General features: G+C 40.6%; 1 protein-coding gene across 6 annotated transcripts in view; it reads left to right on the top strand.

The window, feature by feature from the left end:
* Positions 1-22,500, top strand: part of ABLIM3 (actin binding LIM protein family member 3) — a 425,761-nt gene that overhangs the window by 218,140 nt on the left and 185,121 nt on the right. For all 6 annotated transcript variants that reach the window (XM_053717109.1, XM_053717108.1, XM_053717110.1 and 3 more), the window contains exon 3: positions 16,851-17,034. In XM_053717109.1, the coding sequence (XP_053573084.1) occupies positions 16,851-17,034 (184 nt within the window). The remainder of the gene's footprint in view (positions 1-16,850; positions 17,035-22,500) is intronic.

Raw genomic sequence — 22,500 nt, 5'->3', positions numbered from 1 at the left:
AATTTGGGAATCACATTACTACTCTATACTTGTCAGTGGTGTTGTGTTTCATCAACGTTACATGCTAATCTGTGTGAGCCAGTTTGCTTCTCTTGATGTTAATAATCTAAAACATTGTAATCATTGTCAGAATGTGATGTTAGGCAGCAAAAATCAGACAGTAATGTTGTTATATTTTTTTATTTTTTTTTATTTTTAATAATTTGCAGAAGAAACAGACGCCTAGATTTAGAGTTCTGCGGCCAAAGGGGTGCGTAGCTAACGCTGGCTTTTTTCTGGCCGCACCTTTTAAATACCGCTGGTATTGAGAGTTCACAGAATGGCTGCGTTAGGCTCCAAAAAAGGAGCGTAGAGCATATTTAACGCAACTTCAACTCTCGATACCAGCGGTGCTTACGGACGCGGCCAGCTTCAAAAACGTGCTCGTGCACGATTCCCCCATAGAAAACAATGGGGCTGTTTGAGCTGAAAAAAAACCTAACACCTGCAAAAAAGCCGCGTTCAGCTCCTAACGCAGCCCCATTGTTTGCTATGGGGAAACACTTCCTACGTCTGCACCTAACACTCTAACATGTACCCCGAGTCTAAACACCCCTAACCTTACACTTATTAACCCCTATTCTGCCGCCCCCGCTATCGCTGACCCCTGCATATTATTATTAACCCCTAATCTGCCGCTCCGTAAACCGCCGCTACTTACATTATCCCTATGTACCCCTAATCTGCTGCCCCTAACACCGCCGACCCCTATATTATATTTATTAACCCCTAATCTGCCCCCCACAACGTCGCCTCCACCTGCCTACACTTATTAACCCCTAATCTGCCGAGCGGACCGCACCGCTATTATAATAAAGTTATTAACCCCTAATCCGCCTCACTAACCCTATAATAAATAGTATTAACCCCTAATCTGCCCTCCCTAACATCGCTGACACCTAACTTCAAACATTAACCCCTAATCTGCCGACTGGAGCTCACCGCTATTCTAATAAATGTATTAACCCCTAAAGCTAAGTCTAACCCTAACACTAACACCCCCTAAGTTAAATATAATTTAAATCTAACGAAATTAATGAACTCTTATTAAATAAATTATTCCTATTTAAAGCTAAATACTTACCTGTAAAATAAACCCTAATATAGCTACAATATAAATTATAATTATATTATAGCTATTTTAGGATTAATATTTATTTTACAGGCAACTTTGTATTTATTTTAACCAGGTACAATAGCTATTAAATAGTTAAGAACTATTTAATAACTAAAATAGTTAAAATAATTACAAAATTACCTGTAAAATAAATCCTAACCTAAGTTACAATTAAACCTAACACTACACTATCAATAAATTAATTAAATAAAATACCTACAATTACCTACAATTAAACCTAACACTACACTATCAATAAATGAATTAAATACAATATCTACAAATAAATACAATGAAATAAACTAACTAAAGTACAAAAAATAAAAAAGAACTAAGTTACAAAAAATAAAAAAATATTTACAAACATTAGAAAAATATTGCAACAATTTTAAACTAATTACACCTACTCTAAGCCCCCTAATAAAATAACAAAGCCCCCCAAAATAAAAAAATGCCCTACCCTATTCTAAATTAAAAAAGTTCAAAGCTCTTTTACCTTACCAGCCCTGAACAGGACCCTTTGCCGGGCATGCCCCAAAGAATTCAGCTCTTTTGCCTGTAAAAAAAACACATACAATACCCCCCCAACATTACAACCCACCACCCACATACCCCTAATCTAACCCAAACCCCCCTTAAATAAACCTAACACTAAGCCCCTGAAGATCTTCCTACCTTATCTTCACCATACCAGGTTCACCGATCGGTCCTCGGAAGTCTTGATCCAAGCCTCGGAAGTGTTGATTCAAGCCCAAGCGGGGGGCTGAAGAGTGACGTCCATCCTCGGGCTGAAGTCTGGATCCAAGCAGCGACTGAAGAACTCCATCATCGGGCTGAAGTCGGAAGTCCATCATCGGGATGAAGTCTTCTATCAAGCAGCATCTTCAATCTTCTTTCTTCCGGAGCCATCATCTTCCAGCCGACGCGGAACATCCTCTTCTCCCGACGCCTACTCGCCGAATGATGGTTCCTTTAAATGACGTCATCCAAGATGGCGTCCATCGAATTCCGATTGGCTGATAGGATTCTATCAGCCAATCGGAATTAAGGTAGGAAAATTCTGATTGGCTGATGGAATCAGCCAATCAGATTGAGCTCGCATTCTATTGGCTGATCGGAACAGAATGCGAGCTCAATCTGATTGGCTGATCGGATCAGCCAATCGGATTGAACTTCAATCTGATTGGCTGATTCCATCAGCCAATCAGAATTTTCCTACCTTAATTCCGATTGGCTGATCCTATCAGCCAATCGGAATTCGACGGACGCCATCTTGGATGACGTCATTTAAATGAACCGTCATTCGGAGAGTAGGCATCGGGAGAAGAGGATGCTCCGCGTCGGCTGGAAGATGATGGCTCCGGAAGAAAGAAGATTGAAGATGCTGCTTGATAGAAGACTTCATCCCGATGATGGACTTCCGACTTCAGCCCGATGATGGAGTTCTTCAGTCGCCGCTTGGATCCAGACTTCAGCCCGAGGATGGACGTCACTCTTCAGCCCCCCGCTTGGATCAACACTTCCGAGGCTTGGATCAAGACTTCCGAGGACCGATCGGTGAACCTGGTATGGTGAAGATAAGGTAGGAAGATCTTCAGGGGCTTAGTGTTAGGTTTATTTAAGGGGGGTTTGGGTTAGATTAGGGGTATGTGGGTGGTGGGTTGTAATGTTGGGGGGGTATTGTATGTGTCTTTTTTACAGGCAAAAGAGCTGAATTCTTTGGGGCATGCCCCACATAGGGCCCTGTTCAGGGCTGGTAAGGTAAAAGAGCTTTGAACTTTTTTAATTTAGAATAGGTTAGGGCATTTTTTTATTTTGGGGGGGTTTGTTATTTTATTAGGGGGCTTAGAGTAGGTGTAATTAGTTTAAAATTGTTGTAATATTTTTCTAATGTTTGTAAATATTTTTTTATTTTTTGTAACTTAGTTCTTTTTTATTTTTTGTACTTTAGTTAGTTTATTTCATTGTATTTATTTGTAGGAATTGTATTTAATTAATTTATTGATAGTGTAGTGTTAGGTTTAATTGTAGATAATTGTAGGTATTGTATTTAATTAATTTATTGATAGTGTAGTGTTAGGTTTAATTGTAACTTAGGTTAGGATTTATTTTACAGGTAATTTTGTAATTATTTTAACTAGGTAACTATTAAATAGTTCTTAACTATTTAATAGCTATTGTACCTGGTTAAAATAATTACAAAGTTGCCTGTAAAATAAATATTAATCCTAAAATAGCTATAATATAATTATAATTTATATTGTAGCTATATTAGGGTTTATTTTACAGGTAAGTATTTAGCTTTAAATAGGAATAATTTATTTAATAAGAGTTAATTTATTTCGTTAGATTTAAATTATATTTAACTTAGGGGGTGTTAGTGTTAGGATTAGACTTAGCTTTAGGGGTTAATCCATTTATTACAGTAGCAGCGAGATTCGGTCGGCAGATTAGGGGTTAATAATTTAAGTTAGGTGTCGGCGATGTTAGGGAGGGCAGATTAGGGGTTAATACTATTTATTATAGGGTTATTGAGGCGGGAGTGAGGCGGATTAGGGGTTAATAACTTTATTATAGTAGCGGTGAGATCCGCTCGGCAGATTAGGGGTTAATAAGTGTAGGCAGGTGGAGGCGACGTTGAGGGGGGCAGATTAGGGGTTAATAAATATAATATAGGGGTCGGCGGTGTTAGGGGCAGCAGATTAGGGGTACATAGCTATAATGTAGGTGGCGGTGCTTTGCGGTCGGCAGATTAGGGGTTAATTATTGTAGGTAGCTGGCGGCGACATTGTGGGGGGCAGGTTAGGGGTTAATAAATATAATATAGGGGTCGGCGGTGTTAGGGGCAGCAGATTAGGGGTACATAAGTATAACGTAGGTGGCGGTCGGCAGATTAGGGGTTAAAAAAATTTAATCGAGTGGCGGCGATGTGGGGGGACCTCGGTTTAGGGGTGCATAGGTAGTTTATGGGTGTTAGTGTACTTTAGAGCACAGTAGTTAAGAGCTTTATAAATCGGCGTTAGCCCAGAAAGCTCTTAACTACTGACTTTTTTCTGCGGCTGGAGTTTTGTAGTTAGATTTCTAACGCTCACTTCAGCCATGACTCTAAATACCGGAGTTAGAAAGATCCCATTGAAAAGATAGGATACGCAATTGACGTAAGGGGATCTGCGGTATGGAAAAGTCGCGGCTGAAAAGTGAGCGTTAGACCCTTTAATGACTGACTCCAAATACCAGAGGGCGGTAAAAACCAGCGTTAGGAGCCTCTAACGCTGGTTTTGACGGCTACCGCCCAACTCTAAATCTAGGCCATTGTGAATTGCCCTGGTGTATATCACCAAAGTCAATTCCATTTATATCAGAATTATACTATATCAGCAAAGCAACATGGAATCACCTATTTGAGGACCACTTTTGGCAACATTAAAAAAAAAAAAAAATATAGGGACACTTTGCAGCAGAGCCATGCCCGTTAAATACTTGTAGTATAATTTAGCCATACTGATTGCTTACAGTAATGAGAGAGTCAAATTTAGGGCCAGATTACAAGTGGACCGTTATTTAACGCTCCCGTTCGAGTGTTAACTGTGCTAGAAGTAAGCTTTTTGCACTTGTGGGGTAGTACTCGTATTACAAGTTGAAAGTAAACTGTTTTCGCTTGCATGCTAACTCGATGCATGTACAAAGTAGAACTTGGAAAAGCATGCAAGCAATAACCTATTCCCCCCATTAAAGTCAAAAACCACCCTACTCAAATGCTAACCCGATTACATATTCTCAAGTGTGCTAACCCGACATGAAAATATGAATATTTCACATTCCATTGTTCTTCACATACAGCAATATTTTCTATTTATTCATAAATACATATTTCTAAATATATCTGATGGTATTTTGGTACAATATATATCTATACCTATATATATATATACATGATTATATATAGGTATAGATATATACATATATATAAAGGAATTTATAAATACTTAGAACATATTCTGATATGTGCAGAACATTGGAATGTGAAATATAAGTGAATGCACACTATAACACTTTATTTAAAAGGAATATTGCATAAACATATTTTTACATGTTTTCATCTACTTAAAGTGATGGTAAATCCATTCCTAGCGCTTATGAAACGCTATGATTTACCAATGCAACAAATAAAAGGGACTTTCAGTCATGAAGTGAGAAATAATTCATGCTGAAAGTTCCTTTATTTTTCTGCAGCGTATGGAGCGCTGAGCGCCTCAGACTGCCCACTGCAGAACGCTGTTTGATAGTGAGGGGATCTTAGCCAATAATGTGCTAGCTATTCACTATAATGTCAGCTGGGCTGCACGGCTATTGGCTAAGAGGTGAAAACATCACCTCATTGAAAAAATAGTTTTAGGGTTACAATTTTGCATTTTCACATTTTTTTCATTAGTAGTTTTAGATTCAGTTTAAGTAGTACATTTCAGCAATAGTTTTGTTAAGAGTTTTTATTTGATAGTTTTTTGGTTTTAATTTTAGCACTTATAGTTAATGAATCTCCTTAGGAAACAAACATAATATTATCAGAGTAATTTACATGAATTTAACATTGATGAAACATGATAGAATAGCTTTTATATACAGTTAAAAAATGAAAGGAAACATTTGGAATACTTGGAAAATTGACTTGGACCAGCATGCTGTGCACCGTCAGTACCATGTTTAGTATATGTGCTGCTGAAGCTAGCACCAACAGTAATGTAAACAGTAAAAAAGAGTGGAGATAAAAAGAGATGGGGACAGAGAGAGAGCAAAAGAGAGGGGGGAGAAAGGGCAAAAGAGAAGGGGAAAGAATCAAATAGAGGGGGGAGAGAATAAAAGAAAGGGGGAGAGAGCAAAAGAGGGGGAGAGAGCAAAGGAGAGGAGGGGGAGAGAGAGCAAAAGAGTTGTGAGAGAGCAAAACAGAGGGGGGGGGAGGGAGAGAGCAAAAGAGAGGGGGAGAGAGCAAAGGAGTGTGGGGAGAGAGAGAGCAAAGGAGAGGGGGAGAGAGAGCAAAAGAGTGGTGAGAGAGAGTAAAAGAGGGGGGAGAGAAAGCAAAATAGGGGGAGAGAGCAAAAGAGTGGGAGAGAGAGCAAAAGAGAGGGGGAGAGAGAGCAAAAGAGAGGGGGAGAGAAAGCAAAAGAGAGGGGGAGAGAAAGCAAAAGAGAGGGGGAGAGAAAGCTAAAGAGAGGGGGGAGGTAGAGAGAGAGAGCAAAAGAGAGGGGGAGAGAGAGAGCAAAATAGAGGGGGGGAGAGAGAGAGCAAAAGAGAGGGGAGAGAGAGCAAAAGAGATGGGGAGAGAGTAAAAGAGAGGGGGAGAGAGAGTAAAAGAGAGGGGGAGAGAGAGAGCAAAAGAGAAGGGGGAGAGAGAGAGCAAAAGAGAAGGGGGAGAGAGAGAGAGCAAAAGAGAGGGAGAGAGAGAGTAAAAGAGAGGGGGGAGAGAGAGCAAAAGAGAGGGGGGAGATTGAGAACAAGTAAAAGAGAGGGGAAAGAGAGTAAAAGAGAGGGGAGAGAGATAGTAAAAGAGAGGGGGGAGAGAGTAAAAGAGAGGGGAGAGAGAGAGCAAAAGAGAGTGGGAGAGAGAGAGCAAGATGGAGGGAGGGGGAAGAGCAAAAGAGATGGGGGAGAGATTAAAAGAGAGGGGGAGAGAGAGTAAAATAGAGGGGGAGAGAGAGAGAGCAAGAGAGAAGGGGGAGAGAGAGAGCAAAAGAGAGGGAGAGAGAGAATTAAAGAGAGGGGGAGAGAGAGTAAAAGAGAGGGGAGAGAGAGAGAGTAAAAGAGAGGGGGAGAGAGTAAAAGAGAGGGGAGAGAGAGAGCAAAAGGGAAGGGGGAGAGAGAGAGAGCAAAAGAGAGGGAGAGAGAGAGTAAAAGAGAGGGAGAGAGAGAGTAAAAGAGAGGGGGGAGAGTGTAAAAGAGAGGGAGAGAGAGAGCAAAAGAGAGGGGGAGAGAGAGAGCAAGATGGAGGGTGGGAGAGAGAGCAACAGAGAGGGGGGGAGAGAGGGCAAAAGATGGGGGGAGCAAAATAGATGGGGGAGAGAGAGAGCAAAAGAGGATGGGAGAGAGAGAGCAAAAGAGGGGGAAGAGAGCGAGAGCAAAAGAGAGGGGAGAGAGAGAACAAAAAAGAGGGGGGGGAGAGAGCAAAAGAGAGGGGGAGAGAGAGCAAAAGAGAGTGGAGAGAGAGAGAGCAAAAGAGAGTGGGAGAGAGAACAAGTAAAAGAGAGGGGGAAAGAGAGTAAAAGAGAGGGGAGAGAGAGCGCAAAAGAGAGGGAGAGAGAGAGTAAAAGAGAGGGGGGAGAGAGAGCAAAAGAGAGGGGGGAGAGAGAGAACAAGTAAAAGAGAGGGGGAAAGAGAGTAAAAGAGAGGGGAGAGAGAGAGTAAAAGAGAGGGGGAGAGAGTAAAAGAGAGGGGAGAGAGAGCGCAAAAGAGAGGGAGAGAGAGAGTAAAAGAGAGGGGGGAGAGAGAGCAAAAGAGAGGGGGGAGAGAGAGAACGAGTAAAAGAGAGGGGAGAGAGAGAGTAAAAGAGAGGGGGGGAGAGAGTAAAAGAGAGGGGAGAGAGAGAGCAAAAGAGAGGGGGAGAGAGAGAGCAAGATGGAGGGAGGGGGAGAGCAAAAGAGATGGGGGAGAGATTAAAAGAGAGGGGGAGAGAGAGTAAAAGAGAGGGGGAGAGAGAGCAAGAGAGAAGGGGGAGAGAGAGAGAGAGCAAAAGAGAGGGAGAGAGAGAATTAAAGAGAGGGGGAGAGAGAGTAAAAGAGAGGGGAGAGAGAGAGTAAAAGAGAGGGGGAGAGAGTAAAAGAGAGGGGAGAGAGAGAGCAAAAGAGAAGGGGGAGAGAGAGCAAAAGAGAGGGAGAGAGAGAGTAAAAGAGAGGGGGGAGAGTGTAAAAGAGAGGGAGAGAGAGAGAGCAAAAGAGAGGGGGAGAGAGAGAGCAAGATTGAGGGTGGGAGAGAGAGCAACAGAGAGGGGGGAGAGAGGGCAAAAGATGGGGGAGAGCAAAATAGATGGGGGAGAGAGAGAGCAAAAGAGGATGGGAGAGAGAGAGCAAAAGAGGGGGAAGAGAGCGAGAGCAAATGAGAGGGGAAAGAGAGAACAAAAAAGAGCGGGGGAGAGAGAGCAAAAGAGAGTGGAGAGAGAGAGAGCAAAAGAGAGTGGGGAGAGAGAGCAAAAGAGAGGGCAAAAGATGGGGGGAGCAAAATAGATGGGGGAGAGAGAGAGCAAAAGAGGATGGGAGAGAGAGAGCAAAAGGGGGAAGAGAGCGAGAGCAAAAGAGAGGGGAGAGAGAGAACAAAAAAGAGGGGGGGGGGAGAGCAAAAGAGAGGGGGAGAGAGAGCAAAAGAGAGTAGAGAGAGAGAGAGCAAAAGAGAGTGGGAGAGAGAGAACAAGTAAAAGAGAGGGGGAAAGAGAGTAAAAGAGAGGGGAGAGAGAGAGTAAAAGAGAGGGGGGAGAGAGTAAAAGAGAGGGGAGAGAGAGCGCAAAAGAGAGGGAGAGAGAGAGTAAAAGAGAGGGGGGAGAGAGAGCAAAAGAGAGGGGGGAGAGAGAGAACAAGTAAAAGAGAGGGGGAAAGAGAGTAAAAGAGAGGGGAGAGAGAGAGTAAAAGAGAGGGGGGAGAGAGTAAAAGAGAGGGGAGAGAGAGCGCAAAAGAGAGGGAGAGAGAGAGTAAAAGAGAGGGGGGAGAGAGAGCAAAAGAGAGGGGGGAGAGAGAGAACAAGTAAAAGAGAGGGGGAAAGAGAGTAAAAGAGAGGGGAGAGAGAGAGTAAAAGAGAGGGGGGAGAGAGTAAAAGAGAGGGGAGAGAGAGAGCAAAAGAGAGGGGGAGAGAGAGAGCAAGATGGAGGGAGGGGGGAAGAGCAAAAGAGATGGGGGAGAGATTAAAAGAGAGGGGGAGAGAGAGTAAAAGAGAGGGGGAGAGAGAGAGCAAGAGAGAAGGGGGAGAGAGAGAGAGCAAAAGAGAGGGAGAGAGAGAATTAAAGAGAGGGGGAGAGAGAGTAAAAGAGAGGGGAGAGAGAGAGTAAAAGAGAGGGGGGAGAGAGTAAAAGAGAGGGGAGAGAGAGAGCAAAAGAGAAGCGGGAGAGAGAGCAAAAGAGAGGGAGAGAGAGAGTAAAAGAGAGGGGGGAGAGTGTAAAAGAGAGGGAGAGAGAGAGAGCAAAAGAGAGGGGGAGAGAGAGAGCAAGATGGAGGGTGGGAGAGAGAGCAACAGAGAGGGGGGAGAGAGGGCAAAAGATGGGGGAGAGCAAAATAGATGGGGGAGAGAGAGAGCAAAAGAGGATGGGAGAGAGAGAGCAAAAGAGGGGGAAGAGAGCGAGAGCAAAAGAGAGGGGAAAGAGAGAACAAAAAAGAGCGGGGGGAGAGAGCAAAAGAGAGGGGGAGAGAGAGCAAAAGAGAGTGGAGAGAGAGAGAGCAAAAGAGAGTGGGGAGAGAGAGCAAAAGAGAGGGGGGAGAGAGAACAAAAGAGGGGGGGGGAGAGAGCAAAAGAGAGGGGGGAGAGAGCAAAAGATAGAGGGGAGAGAGAGAGAGCAAGGGGTGAGACAGCTGTACTGCAAAAAATGGCCCATGTACATGGGCTTTAGGACTAGTAGATAATAAAAGATTATTGATGTTTCAAGACTTCTCAAATGAGACCCAAGCAAATAGAAAGGAAATGTCTCCATACTGTTTGCAGTTAATTGATAAGGGAATTAAAACTAGGATGTTATACCCTGCTAAGACTAATGTTGAGGAAAATGGTAAAATAGTGATACTGAATAATGTAAAAGTAGCAAAAGAGATCCTTGTGAATAGATCAATTAATTGTTGATTTATATAATTCATTGTTGATTTATATAAGTTTGGTATTAATTGGTGTGAAAATACAATATGACTTTGACTCCGGCAATTTTTGGAATTCTGGCATAATATATTGCCTATTTGTTTTTTTAGAGATGGGGGTGTCTGTGTGGTTTTTTTTTGGGGGTTTTTTTTTTTTATTATTATTTTCTCTCTATTAAAAGTCTTTCTTAAGCAATGATTGAAAACTTAAATATTCTTTCTTCGAATGTAGGGGTAATCACGTCACCCTTTAAACGTAAACAGATAATCAAAAAATTGGGTAAATATAATCCTGACATTGTTCTATTGCAAGAGACCCACCTTAAGGAGGTTGAAATTAGCAAGTTAAAAGATAGATGGGTCAGAGAAGTTTTGGGTACTCCTTGTTCAAAGAGAAAGTGCGGGGTGGCCTTCTTAATCTATAAAAAAAATAGAATATAAAATATTAAAGATAGAATGATACCCAAATTCTAGGTAAATCATTTTATAAATCTTGATTAATGGTATGCAAATTACTGTTTGCAATGTATACGGCCCAAATCATTACGCACCTGAGTTTTGGGACCAGATCAAATTAGAATTAAACCCATACTGTAGTAATAATCTCATCCTGGGTGGGGATTTTAATATGTCTCTTTGTCCAAAAATAGATAAGATGTCCAACAGGAAAACTCAATAAAAAGATGTATAGAGAGTTAAGTTCCCTAATACTTGTACATATTCCTATGAATCTTAATCACATTGTACATTCTCCAGGATAGATTATATTCTAATTTCAGATAAATGTACAATATTAGAATCTGTTCCAAAGATAAACAACATTTTGATTTCAGACCATGCGATAATATCCCTTATATTTTATTTAAAAGGACACTGAACCCAATTTTTTCTTTCATGATTCAGATAGAGCATGACATTTTAAGCAACTTTCTTATTAACTCCTATTATCAATTTTTCTTGATTCTCTTGCTATCTTTATTTGAAAAGCAAGAATGTAAGTTAAGAAGCCGGCCCATTTTTGATTCACAACATGGGTTGTGCTTGCTGACTGGTCACTAAATGTACCCACCATTAAACAAGTGCTGTCCAGAGTTCTGAACCAAAATTGTCTGGCTCCTTAGCTTAGATGCCTTCTTTTTCAAATAACGATAGCAAGATAATGAAGAAAAATTGATAACAGGAGTAAATTAGAATGTTGCTTAAAATTGCATGCTCTATCTGAATTATGAAAGACAAAATTTGGGTTTAGTATCCCTTTAACCAAGAGGGACTGTGGTAAAAGCTTAAGTTTTACTTTCCCCCATCTTTTGAATAATAGTAAATTTGCTAATTGGCTGACCCAGAAATGGAAGGATTTTTGTACCCTTAATATTTCCTATAATAATAAAATAGAATCTTTCTGGGAAGCCTAAAAAGCTGTTACAGGGACAAATTAAATCTTATAGGTGCCACTGGAAAAAGAAATGTAATGCAATAGAAACACAATTATCTAACCAGGTTAAGAATGCTTATAGGAAGTATAGAATTGACTCTACTAAGGGCAGTTGGTCTAGATATAGTCAATCTAAAATGGAAAGAGATAGCTTGTTAAAACAAAATAGTATGTTGCAGGACACGAGAATAAATCATCGTTATAGTGGCTATTATGGATGCTCTGCTAAATTTCTAGCGAAGTTAATTAAAAAACAGGAAAAGTAAGAACTGTATTGTGGCCATTAAGGATGGCAATACTAGATTTACGGATACAAAAAAGAGAGGCGTTTTATAAATTATATCAGAGATTGTATACTGGTTTAGATACAAATGCTAGGGATAAGGATTTTTTTGATCGAACGTTGTTATACCCAAAATTCCGGAGTCCGGTCTGTATGATGTTAATGCTCCTATTTCACTTGAAGAAATGAGTAATGTCATAAAGAAAGCCAAATTAAAAAAAAAGCTGCAGGGCCAGATTGGCTTCCAATAAAATGTTTCAAAGTTCTATCAGAAGATATTAAATAAACCTTAGTTAAATTATATAATAATTACTATACCACTACTAATCCTGTTTCTAACTATTTTCCTGCTGCCAATGTCTCTTTTAACCTTAAAAAAGGAAAAGACTCAGAAGAATTGACATCTTAGAGGCCAATTTCAGTGCTAAATACAGACTATAAAATCCTTACTTCCATCATTGTGGACAGACTTAAAGGGGCATGAAACCCAAATATTTTCTTTCATGATTCAGATAGAGAAAATCATTTTAAACAACTTTCTAATTTACTTCTATTACCTAATTTGTTTCATTCTCTTGGTATCATTTGTTGAAGGAGCAGAAATGTACTAGTGGTTTCTAACTGAACACATGGATGAGCCAATGACAATCAGTATATATATACAGCCACCAATCAGCAGCTAGAACCTAGGTTCTTTGTTGCTCATAAACTTACCTAGATAAACCTTTCAGAAACAGATAACAAGAGAATGAAACAAATTTAAAAATAGAAGTAAATTGGAAAGTTGTTTGAAATTGTATTCTCTATCTGAATCATGAAATATTTTTTTTGGGCTTCACATCCCTTTAACTTGTGTTTGAATAAGATTTTTCACACAGACCAAACTGGTTTTATGCATGGTAAGAATTCGATGATAAATTTACAGAAAGTACACATATAATTCATTGCAATTCTACATGAACATTCTGATGATCATATTTACATAATTATGATACCTGTCAGCAAAATTGGGTAGTAGTTTTTCACAAGGGATGTGATCTAATAATTAAATTGAGTTAGAGAGAGGGTGACGATTCAACCTCTAGAGGTGCGCTAAATGTCGGGCAATCCGGGTCCCAAACAGTGGACGAAAAAAGATGCAGGCTGCTCTCCCAAAAACAACGATGACATCAAGAGACTCCCTGGGATGGGAACAAAGAGGCGCCAAAATAGGGTAATAACGTATGGACAAACTACAGTGACAGCAAACAACAAAGGAACTACTCACAAGCAGAGCGGCACTACGGGTGCCAGAAACAGCGGACCGGCACCTAATCGTCGCCCGGCAGACAAACACTCAGCTCGACTCTACAGGAGGTCACGAGGGATCCTTCCACCAATCCAATGAGGAATCGTATCCACACCTTCATCTGGAGGACCGAACAACCAATCCACGGTCGGCTGGGACACACACCTTTCTCCGCAGCAATACCAGTAACTGCTGCACAGGAAGTAAATGGGAGGGGACTTCCTGTGCAGCAGTTACTGGTATTGCTGCGGAGAAAGGTGTGTGTCCCAGCCGACCGTGGATTGGTTGTTCGGTCCTCCGGACGAAGGTGTGGATACGATTCCTCATTGGATTGGTGGAAGGATCCCTTGTGACCTCCCGGAGAGTCGAGCTGAGTGTTTGTCTGCCGGGCGACGATTAGGTCCCGGTCCGCTGTTTCTGGCACCTGTAGTGCTGCTCTGCTTGTGAGTAGTTCCTTTGTTGTTTGCTGTCACTGTAGTTTGCCCATACGTTATTACCCTATTTTGGTGCCTCTTTGTTCCCATCCCAGGGAGTCTCTTAATTATAAAATTGAGGGCAACAAGAGTACTGAAAGGGCCAGCAAATTAATGAGAAGGTAATTTTGAGAGGTCACCTCTGAAAAAAGCAACACAATCATAACTCATCCCAGTTAAAATTAGCATACTGCTGCAAATTCTGGTCTTTATGCATACACTATCAATTCCACTACCCAAGACATAAATCTGCAGTCATCCACAGGCACTCATTAATAACTTTATCTGGGAGGGGATTAAACCCAGGGTATCACAAAAAGTTATGTTCCTTAGGAGAAACATAGGTGGGCTAAGAATTCCTAATTTAAAACCCCCCACAGATTTCTTTCTTACAATGAGACACTTTTTGGCACATGTAACATAATAACAATATATGGGTCATTATAAATAGAATACACACTAGTGCTAACTTCTACTAGGCCATTTATCCCCAGACATTATTTCTTATCCTACAATATTGGAAACCATCTCTATCTGGAAAAACTTCTTTAAAGTTCATATATCTCTACTCCTTATTCTCCTTTAATACCTCTTATACAGAGTCCAGACTTTCCATATAGCGTGAAATGAAAAAAAAAATAACAATATTCAAATCCATATTACATTGATCATTTCAAATAATTAACTGAATAAACTTGATGGACACCAGAATAATGGAGAAAGTCTCATACCTGCAGGTTCATCATTTTGTAAAAAATTGTAAACATGCCCAAAACTCTTTTTAAACTATTATTCCATTCTTCGTTTCCCATAAAAGGTCTCTTTCAATTATATACAGATTGATTAATATGGTTCTCCAGACTTCTTTCTTCTTTATACTAAGCATGGGCAAAGCATCTTGAAATCCATTTAATGCTGGAAAACTGGAGGTTAATTTTTTGTAAAAGTTCAAAATTGTATGTTGGAAAACAAAACTAAATTGGTTCCTGGCCCAACCACAATATATATTCAGCAAATATTTTCTAACTTGTCTGGGAAGAGAAAACACAAAGAATTGTGGGAAGTCAGATTCCCTTATACAGATCTGGTGGTCATGGCCCCACATTTTCTCTTTTTCTGGACATTGGTGATTTGTTCGATAGAAAACATTCTGAGACTCTGATAATGGAATGTGCATGCTTATTCTCCTATTGTGAGGGACATAGTTTTATTCCATGTCTGTCACTGGATAGTATTTATGGTCAATTAGAGACAATTGTAATGAGATGCTGTAGGCTCCAATACTAGGAGCAATAATGATCTTGGAACAGACAGGCTTGAATACCATTTCATTTCCAGAAGTCTGTGTTGTTACCTGATGTCCTCCATGAACCTTTTTAATTCCCCTGTTTTCTCACCACCTCTCCTTCCTATGCTATCTTATTTCACCTCTTCTTGTTACTTATCCATCTTTCATACACCTCTAAAGTCCATTTCTCACACTCTTTTGCTTTATCTTTTTTCACTTTTCCTTGTGTTTTTCTTGTGTTTTAGGTTCCTGTAGCACTTGTTTGTGTTTATTTCATCCCAATAAAAATCCCTTACTCTTGAGTAAACATGCAAATAGGTTAAAGGGACACTCAAGTCCATAGGCGTAACTAGAAATCACAGGGCCCAGGTTCAAGAATCCAACCCCCCCCCCCCCAAATGTGAATTTCATACATATAATTTCCACCCCCCCATCATTTAACACAGTAAAAAACATTTTTGTCAATAAAGACACTCACACACAAACATATACACACACAATGACCTCCACACACATACACACACACAATGACCCAGACACACATACACACACACACATATGCACACAAACACACACAATGACCCACACACATACACACACACAATGACCCAGACACACATACACACACACACATATGCACACAAACACACACAATGACCCACACACATACACCTATGTGCACACACACACACACATACACTTATGTGCATACACATACACAATGACCCACACACATATATACATCCAATATAACTCTATGTAATATTAATAATAAAAAATGCTGCTACTTTGTAATTACTCCACTTGATGAATATCCACAGGGGGAAAAAAATCTGTACATGGATCACTTGGTCAGACATTTGTGTTTAGACATCACTAATCATTTGGCTGGGAATAGCAACCCATTTTGCATCACTTTCAAAATCAAAAAATCAAAGCAGCACATATCAAACATAATCTGGATTTTTCTTTCTTCTTTAGTAGCTCACATGAACTATATATTGGACTTTGTACAAACCCATACTGTACAAACACACACATAAAACATGAGCACTGTGTCAGGGAACCAACAGTAAGTACAATGGAATTATTTAGCAGAGATTAAACAGACCTTTAAATAGTATGAACTCACAAGATCTGCAAGTGTGAGCAGTGTAATGGTTTAGGATTATGTCATACGTCACCTGCTTATTTCACTTATGAATAGTCAGTAAAGAAAAATGGTTTATTAGCTCTGTCTAGGTTTCTGTTGTTCTTTAAACAATCTGAGTCTGATATACCATGCTGCGTGTAGAGTAATGCACAGTACACATGCTCTGTATGAAATACAGGGCGCCATGCCTCCAACTCCCTCACTGTCCTGTGATGCGCGGCATGTCTTTATCTGTGCGCGGGCCTCTTCAGATAACTGCGTGCCTGCGCTGCCGCGCACCTTACAGGGAAGTTTGGAAACGTTGGTCATGACAGATGATCTGTGTGATCCACTAACCAGATGTGTGGAACATGTCCTGCTTTTAAGATTAATATCAGTTCAACACAGGTTTGATTTTAAATTATTTTTATGGCAATTTTATTAATGCCTTATGAGGGGGTCAAACAGACCCAAATAAGTAACACTTAAAAGCTGTCATGTCTAGTCGCTCAGAGGCATAACTAGAAACCACAGTGCCCAGGTGCAAGAATCTAAGAAGGGCCCCCCATACACACATACACTCACATAAACATCAATGGGTAAAACAGAAACACTAACCCCTGTAGTCAGAGACACTAGTGAAGCATCATGTCACACTCACATGATATCAGTGCAGGCAGTGGCAGGTCAACATTTTTTATTGAAAAAAAAAAGTGTTTTTTTTTTTTTAAGCTGGACCCCCACCCTCAGAGGCCCAGTCGCAGTTGAGTCCTTGCACCCCCTGTAGTATCACCCCTGTAGTCACTCATATGATTCATTATTAATTACTTGTGTGCCAAACCAATTAACCAAGAGTTGCACTCTGATCTTGCAAGAGCTTTACATGAATACAGAATTATTGCAACAGGAAAAGTGATATTTTAATGGTGTATTCTTGCGTTATAAACCAAACTAACATTAAATTACCTGTTCTTGTTTCTAGTTTGTGGCTGTGATCTTGCCAAATCTGGCTTTTTCTTTAAGAATGGAGAGTACATTTGTACACGAGATTACCAACAGCTCTATGGGACACGATGTGACAGCTGCAGAGACTTTATTACAGGAGAAGTTATATCAGCCCTTGGAAGGACATATCATCCAAAATGCTTTGTCTGCAGCGTGTGCAGGTAAATTGAAAGTGAAATAGATGTTTAGATGTGAGTGTCATTGCATATTTTGGCTGATATATTCTGTGTGAAATAATCTGACATTTGAGATGTAGTTTAAAGAATATTTTAGAATAGCTTGAGATAATATTTTTTTTTAGCATTAATTGTGTTGCGTCATCAGATGCTGCAACAGAAGAGATTATTTAAGAGGCAGTTAAGATAAAAGGAGGGATACCTATTAATATGTTTAGCAAATTAATATTATGTCAAAGTATTAAACTAATTTTAAAACACCTACTAAACACCTAGATTATGAGTTTTGGGTTAGAGGCTATGCGGTGCTAACGAGCAGTTAATGCTCACCGCTCACTTAGAGACAGCGCTGGTATTACGGGTTTTTACAAACCAGACAAGAAGTGAGCATTGAGCAAAATTTTGCTCATTACCGCACTCCAATACCAGCGCTGCTTACGTTAGCGGTGAGCTGGTGTAACGTGCTCGTGCACGATTTCCCCATAGGAATCAACGGGGAGAGCCGGCTGAAAAAAAGTCTAACACCTGCAAAAAAGGACCGTAAAGCTCCTTAACGCAGCCCCATTGATTCCTATGGGGAAATAAAATTTATGTCTACACCTAACACCCTAACATGAACCCCGAGTCTAAACACCCCTAATCTTACACTTATTAACCCCTAATCTGCCACCCCCAACATCGCCGCAACCTACATGATATTATTAACCCCTAATCTGCCGCTCCGGACACTGCCGCCACCTACATTATACTTATTAACCCCTAATCTGCGCCCCCAACATCGCCAACACCTACATTATATTTATTAACCCCTAATCTGCCTTCCCCAATGTCGCCGCAACCTACCTACACTTCTTAACCCCTAATATGCCGCCCTCAACGTCGCAACCACTATAATAAACATATTAACCCCTAAACCACCGCACTCCTGCATTGCCAACATTAGTTAAAGATTATTAACCCCTAATCTGCCATCCCTAACATCGCCGCCACCTACCTACATTTATTAACCCCTAATCTGCCGCCCCCAACGTCGCCGCCACTATTCTAAATTTAACCTAAGTCTAACCCTAACCCTAACACCCCCTAACTTAAATATAATTTAAATAAATCTAAATAAAATTATTATAATTAACTAAATCATTCCTATTTAAAACTAAATACTTACCTATAAAGTAAACCCTAAGTTAGCTACAATATATCTAATAGTTACATTGTATCTAGCTTAGGGTTTATTTTTATTTTACAGGCAAGTTTGTATTTATTTTAACTAGGTAGAATAGTCATTAAATAGTTCCTCCAATCAGCCATTAGAATTGAGCTGGCATTCTATTGGCTGTTCCACCGGCGCTAAGCAAGTCCCATTGAAAAAAGAGGATACGCAATTTATGTAAGTGGATTTGCAGTATTTCCAAGTCTGGCCAAAAAAGTGAGCGGTACGCCTGTACCTGCAAGACTCGTAATACCAACAGGCGTTAAAAAGCAGCGTTAGGACCGGCCAACGCTGCTTTTTAAGCCTAACGCACAACTCGTAATCTAGCCGAAAGTTTTTTGTAAGGGTATATACATTTCTTACACATTTATGGCCATATTATGAGGGGAGTGCAAACGTTTGGACGCATGCGATATTGAGTTTTCACGTTCGTTTGCACGCAAGTTAAATTGCGCTTAATTTACAAGTTATCGCCTGAGCGCAATTGAAGTTAACTCTCGTCGGGTTAGCGCACCCTCAGAGCTGTGGTGAACTGTTTCGCAAAACAAAAAAGTGTTACAAAATACATTACATAATACAGTTACACTCATAGTAAAACTGGAACATTGGAATGTGAAATATTCATATTTTCATGTCGGGTTAGCGCGCATGAGAATATGCAATTAGGTTTGCACGTGAGTAGGGGTTTTTTTCCACCTTTTTTGCTCCATTGACTTCTATGGGGGAATAGATTATTGTGCAAGCAATATTCAAAGTTCAGCTTTATACGCCTGTCAGGTTTGCATGAGAGCGATAACTTTTTACTTTCAACTCATAAGAGCGCATCTCGATATGCGCAAAAAGTTTACTTCTAGTGCAATTAGCACTATATCAAAAGCGATAAATAGCGCTCCACTCGTAATCTGGCCCTTAATTGCATAGTAATATCATATTTACTGTGGGAATACTGAAGTGTGCATCCACCAAATAGTATATTACAGTGTACAGACGTACAGTTTGGCATACACTGCTTGAATGGCTTTTTGGCTGGGATTTGATGTACAGAAATCTGCTGGCATGTCTAGCACTAGATTGCTAATTGTGTAGGCTGCACGTTGCAGAGACTGTGTTGTCTATGGGTCACTTAACACTTAATAAGTAAAGTATCTGGCAGCTGTGTCTCCAAATGTATGCCAGCCCTGAGGTGGGTATGAGTATGTAGATGAGATCAGGTTGCTAGTAACTAAGTAGTTTTAAATATATGTATAGTGTACTGGGTACATCATCCCATATCCTGTGCAGGACTCTCAGAATAAACTGGGTGCATTTTACATATCCTGGGCAGCACTTTCAGGGTAAACTGGGTGCAAATCTCCTGACACAGACAGCTAACCCAGAGGAGACTGCAATCACAGATGTACAAAATACTGCTTGCTTAAATACCTAGATTGTACATATATACTTATTATTTAAAACCCTTTGCAACTTTGTTTTCAAAATCCTTAACAAAGCTGCAGTGCAGAGGTGAAAAAAACTGTTAATAAAAACAAAGAAAAAAACAAAGAAAAAGAAGAAATAAGACTCCTAGGAGCTACAAGTCACCTTTACCAGCACACTGGGGTTTTGGATTATAAAAAACACAGATGCACAATGGATTTATAATATTGTTTAACCATAGAATTGTATTCATCCTACTACATACCATAGATTATCAAGTTAAAACCAAAGTAGACAAAAGGAGCAAAAAGAGGACTGGAACCTGGTGGCCAATTATAGCTAGGTATCCTGGTGTCACCAACATTAGAAAAAAAGTATGTATATACTCCATATCTAACTTAATCAAACTGTATTGGGCACCTTAAGACCCTTGTTTCAAAATTCATGTAGGCTTTATCTCCAAATCCTAATTGCTCTTGCTGAGGCAGCCATCCTATCCAGCAGAGACTGTATAATCAGCTGCCGACAGGTCCCGTGGGTGGTGGTGAGTTGCAGGCGTCGTCCCAATTTTTACTGATCCGTTGACGCGGTGGAGATGGGAGAGACTACGGGACATGCAGGTTATGGGTTTCAGAGCTCTTTTTGCTACTATTGCCTACTTTGGTTTTACCTTGATAATCTATGTAGTAGGGTAGATCAAATGATATGGCTTAACCATTTGATATATCCATTGTGCATCTGTGGTTTTCATATTCCAAAGTACCTGTGTGCTGATAAAGGTGTCCTGTAGCTCCTAGGAGCAGTATTCCTTTTCTTTGTTTTAAAGATCCAGAAGACCTCTTTTTTTAAAAGGTCCCTGGATCTGTCGCCTCCTCTTGATTTTTTGTGAATTTGGTCGATGACCATCCAAGAGAGGTCACTCATATCTTTACAATGTTCCTCAACGAAATGCTTAGAGGCCCCTGTAGTTATGTGTTAACGCTCAATGTCATTGAGATGGGCTCGTATCCTCTATCTGACTTCACAGAGGTACATCCCACATACTGTTTGTCACATTTAAAGCATGTGATCATATAAATGACAAAAGTAGACCTACAGTTGGTACATTGGAGATGTGAGTATACCCTTTGAGTGGTCATTGATTGAAAGGTCTTATCCACTGTAACATGACATTGACCGCAAACCTTGCAGGTACTGTTCCCACACTTGTAGTGCCCTTTTTGTGACAACCAACTACTCTTATGCTAATATACACACAGAGAGAAGTGCACTCACAGGAACGAACAACTAGCTCAATACCATTGTTAGCCTGTTCTATGGCGATTTACCACCTGGGTGCAACTTCTTTAAGCCCAGTAATGTTTTTCACAGAGTAGAACTTTCCTGTAGTATATCAGTCTGATCCAGCCTATTACGGTCAGTCCAGCGCCGAAATACCAGGCAATTCCTCTCTGAACAAGGAATACAGAAACCCCAGACAATAGTTTTGGCCTTCATTGGGCCTTGTCAGTGAGGTGTAGCAGTATTCTTCTAAGCACACTGAGCAAGGAGTCCACGTCTGGTTGCCCATTTTTCCCATAGGGAGACTAAATACACACAGAGAGAAGCACATTCACAGGAACGAACAACCAACTCAATGTCATTGTTAGCCTGTTCTATGGCGATTTACCACCTGGGTGCAACTTCTTTTAGCCCAGTAATGCTTTTCAAAGAGTAGAACTTTCCTGTAGTATATCAGTCTAATCCCGCCTATTACGATCAGTCCAGTGCCGAAATACCAGGTAATACCTCTCTGAACAAGCAACACAGCAACCCCAGATGATTGTTTCGCCCTTCATTGGGCCTCGTCAGTGAGGTGTAACAGTATTCCTCTAAGCAAACTGAGCAAGGAGTCCACGTCTGGTTGCCCATTTTTCCCATAGGGAGACTAAATACACACAGAGAGAAGCACATTCACAGGAACGAACAACCAGCTCAATGTCATTGTTAGCCTGTTCTATGGCGATTTACCACCTGGGTGCAACGTTTTTTAGCCCAGTAATGTTTTTAACAGAGTAGAACTTTCCTGTAATATATCAGTCTGATTCCGTCTATTACGGTCAGTCCAGCGTCGAAATACCAGGCAATTCCTCTCTGAACAAGAAACACAGCAATCCCAGACGATCGTTTCAGCCTTCATTGGGCATCGTCAGTGAGGTGTAGCCATATTCCACTAAGCGCACTGAGCAAGGAGTCCACGTCTGGTTGCCCATTTTTCCCATAGGGAGACTAAATACACACAGAGACGCACATTCACAGGAACGAACAACCAGCTCAATATCATTGTTAGCCTGTTCTATGGCGATTTACCACCTGGGTGCAACTTTTTTTAGCCCAGTAATGTTTTTAACAGAGTAGAACTTTCCTGTAGTATATCAGTCTGATCCCGCCTATTACGGTCAGTCCAGCGTTGAAATACCAGGCAATTCCTCTCTGAACAAGGAACACAGCAATCCCAGATGATCGTTTCAGCCTTCATTGGGCATCGTCAGTGAGGTGTAGCCATATTCCTCTAAGCACACTGAGCAAGACGTCCACGTCTGGTTGCCCATTTTTCCCATGGGGAGACTAAATAAACACAGAGAGACGCACATTTACAGGAACGAACAACCAGCTCAATACCATTGTTAGCCTGTTCTATGGCGATTTACCACTTGGGTGCAACTTTTTTTTAGCCCAGTAATGTTTTTAACAGAGTAGAACTTTCATGTAGTATATCAGTCTGATCCTGCCTAATTGCTCTTGCTAATGCAGCCACCCTATCCAGCAGAGACTGTGTAATCGGC

This window comes from Bombina bombina, chromosome 6, assembly GCF_027579735.1.
Source record: "Bombina bombina isolate aBomBom1 chromosome 6, aBomBom1.pri, whole genome shotgun sequence".
Lineage (NCBI taxonomy): Eukaryota > Metazoa > Chordata > Amphibia > Anura > Bombinatoridae > Bombina > Bombina bombina.
Note: the sequence above shows the minus strand (reverse complement) of the source record. Positions and strands in the feature narration are given on the sequence as shown.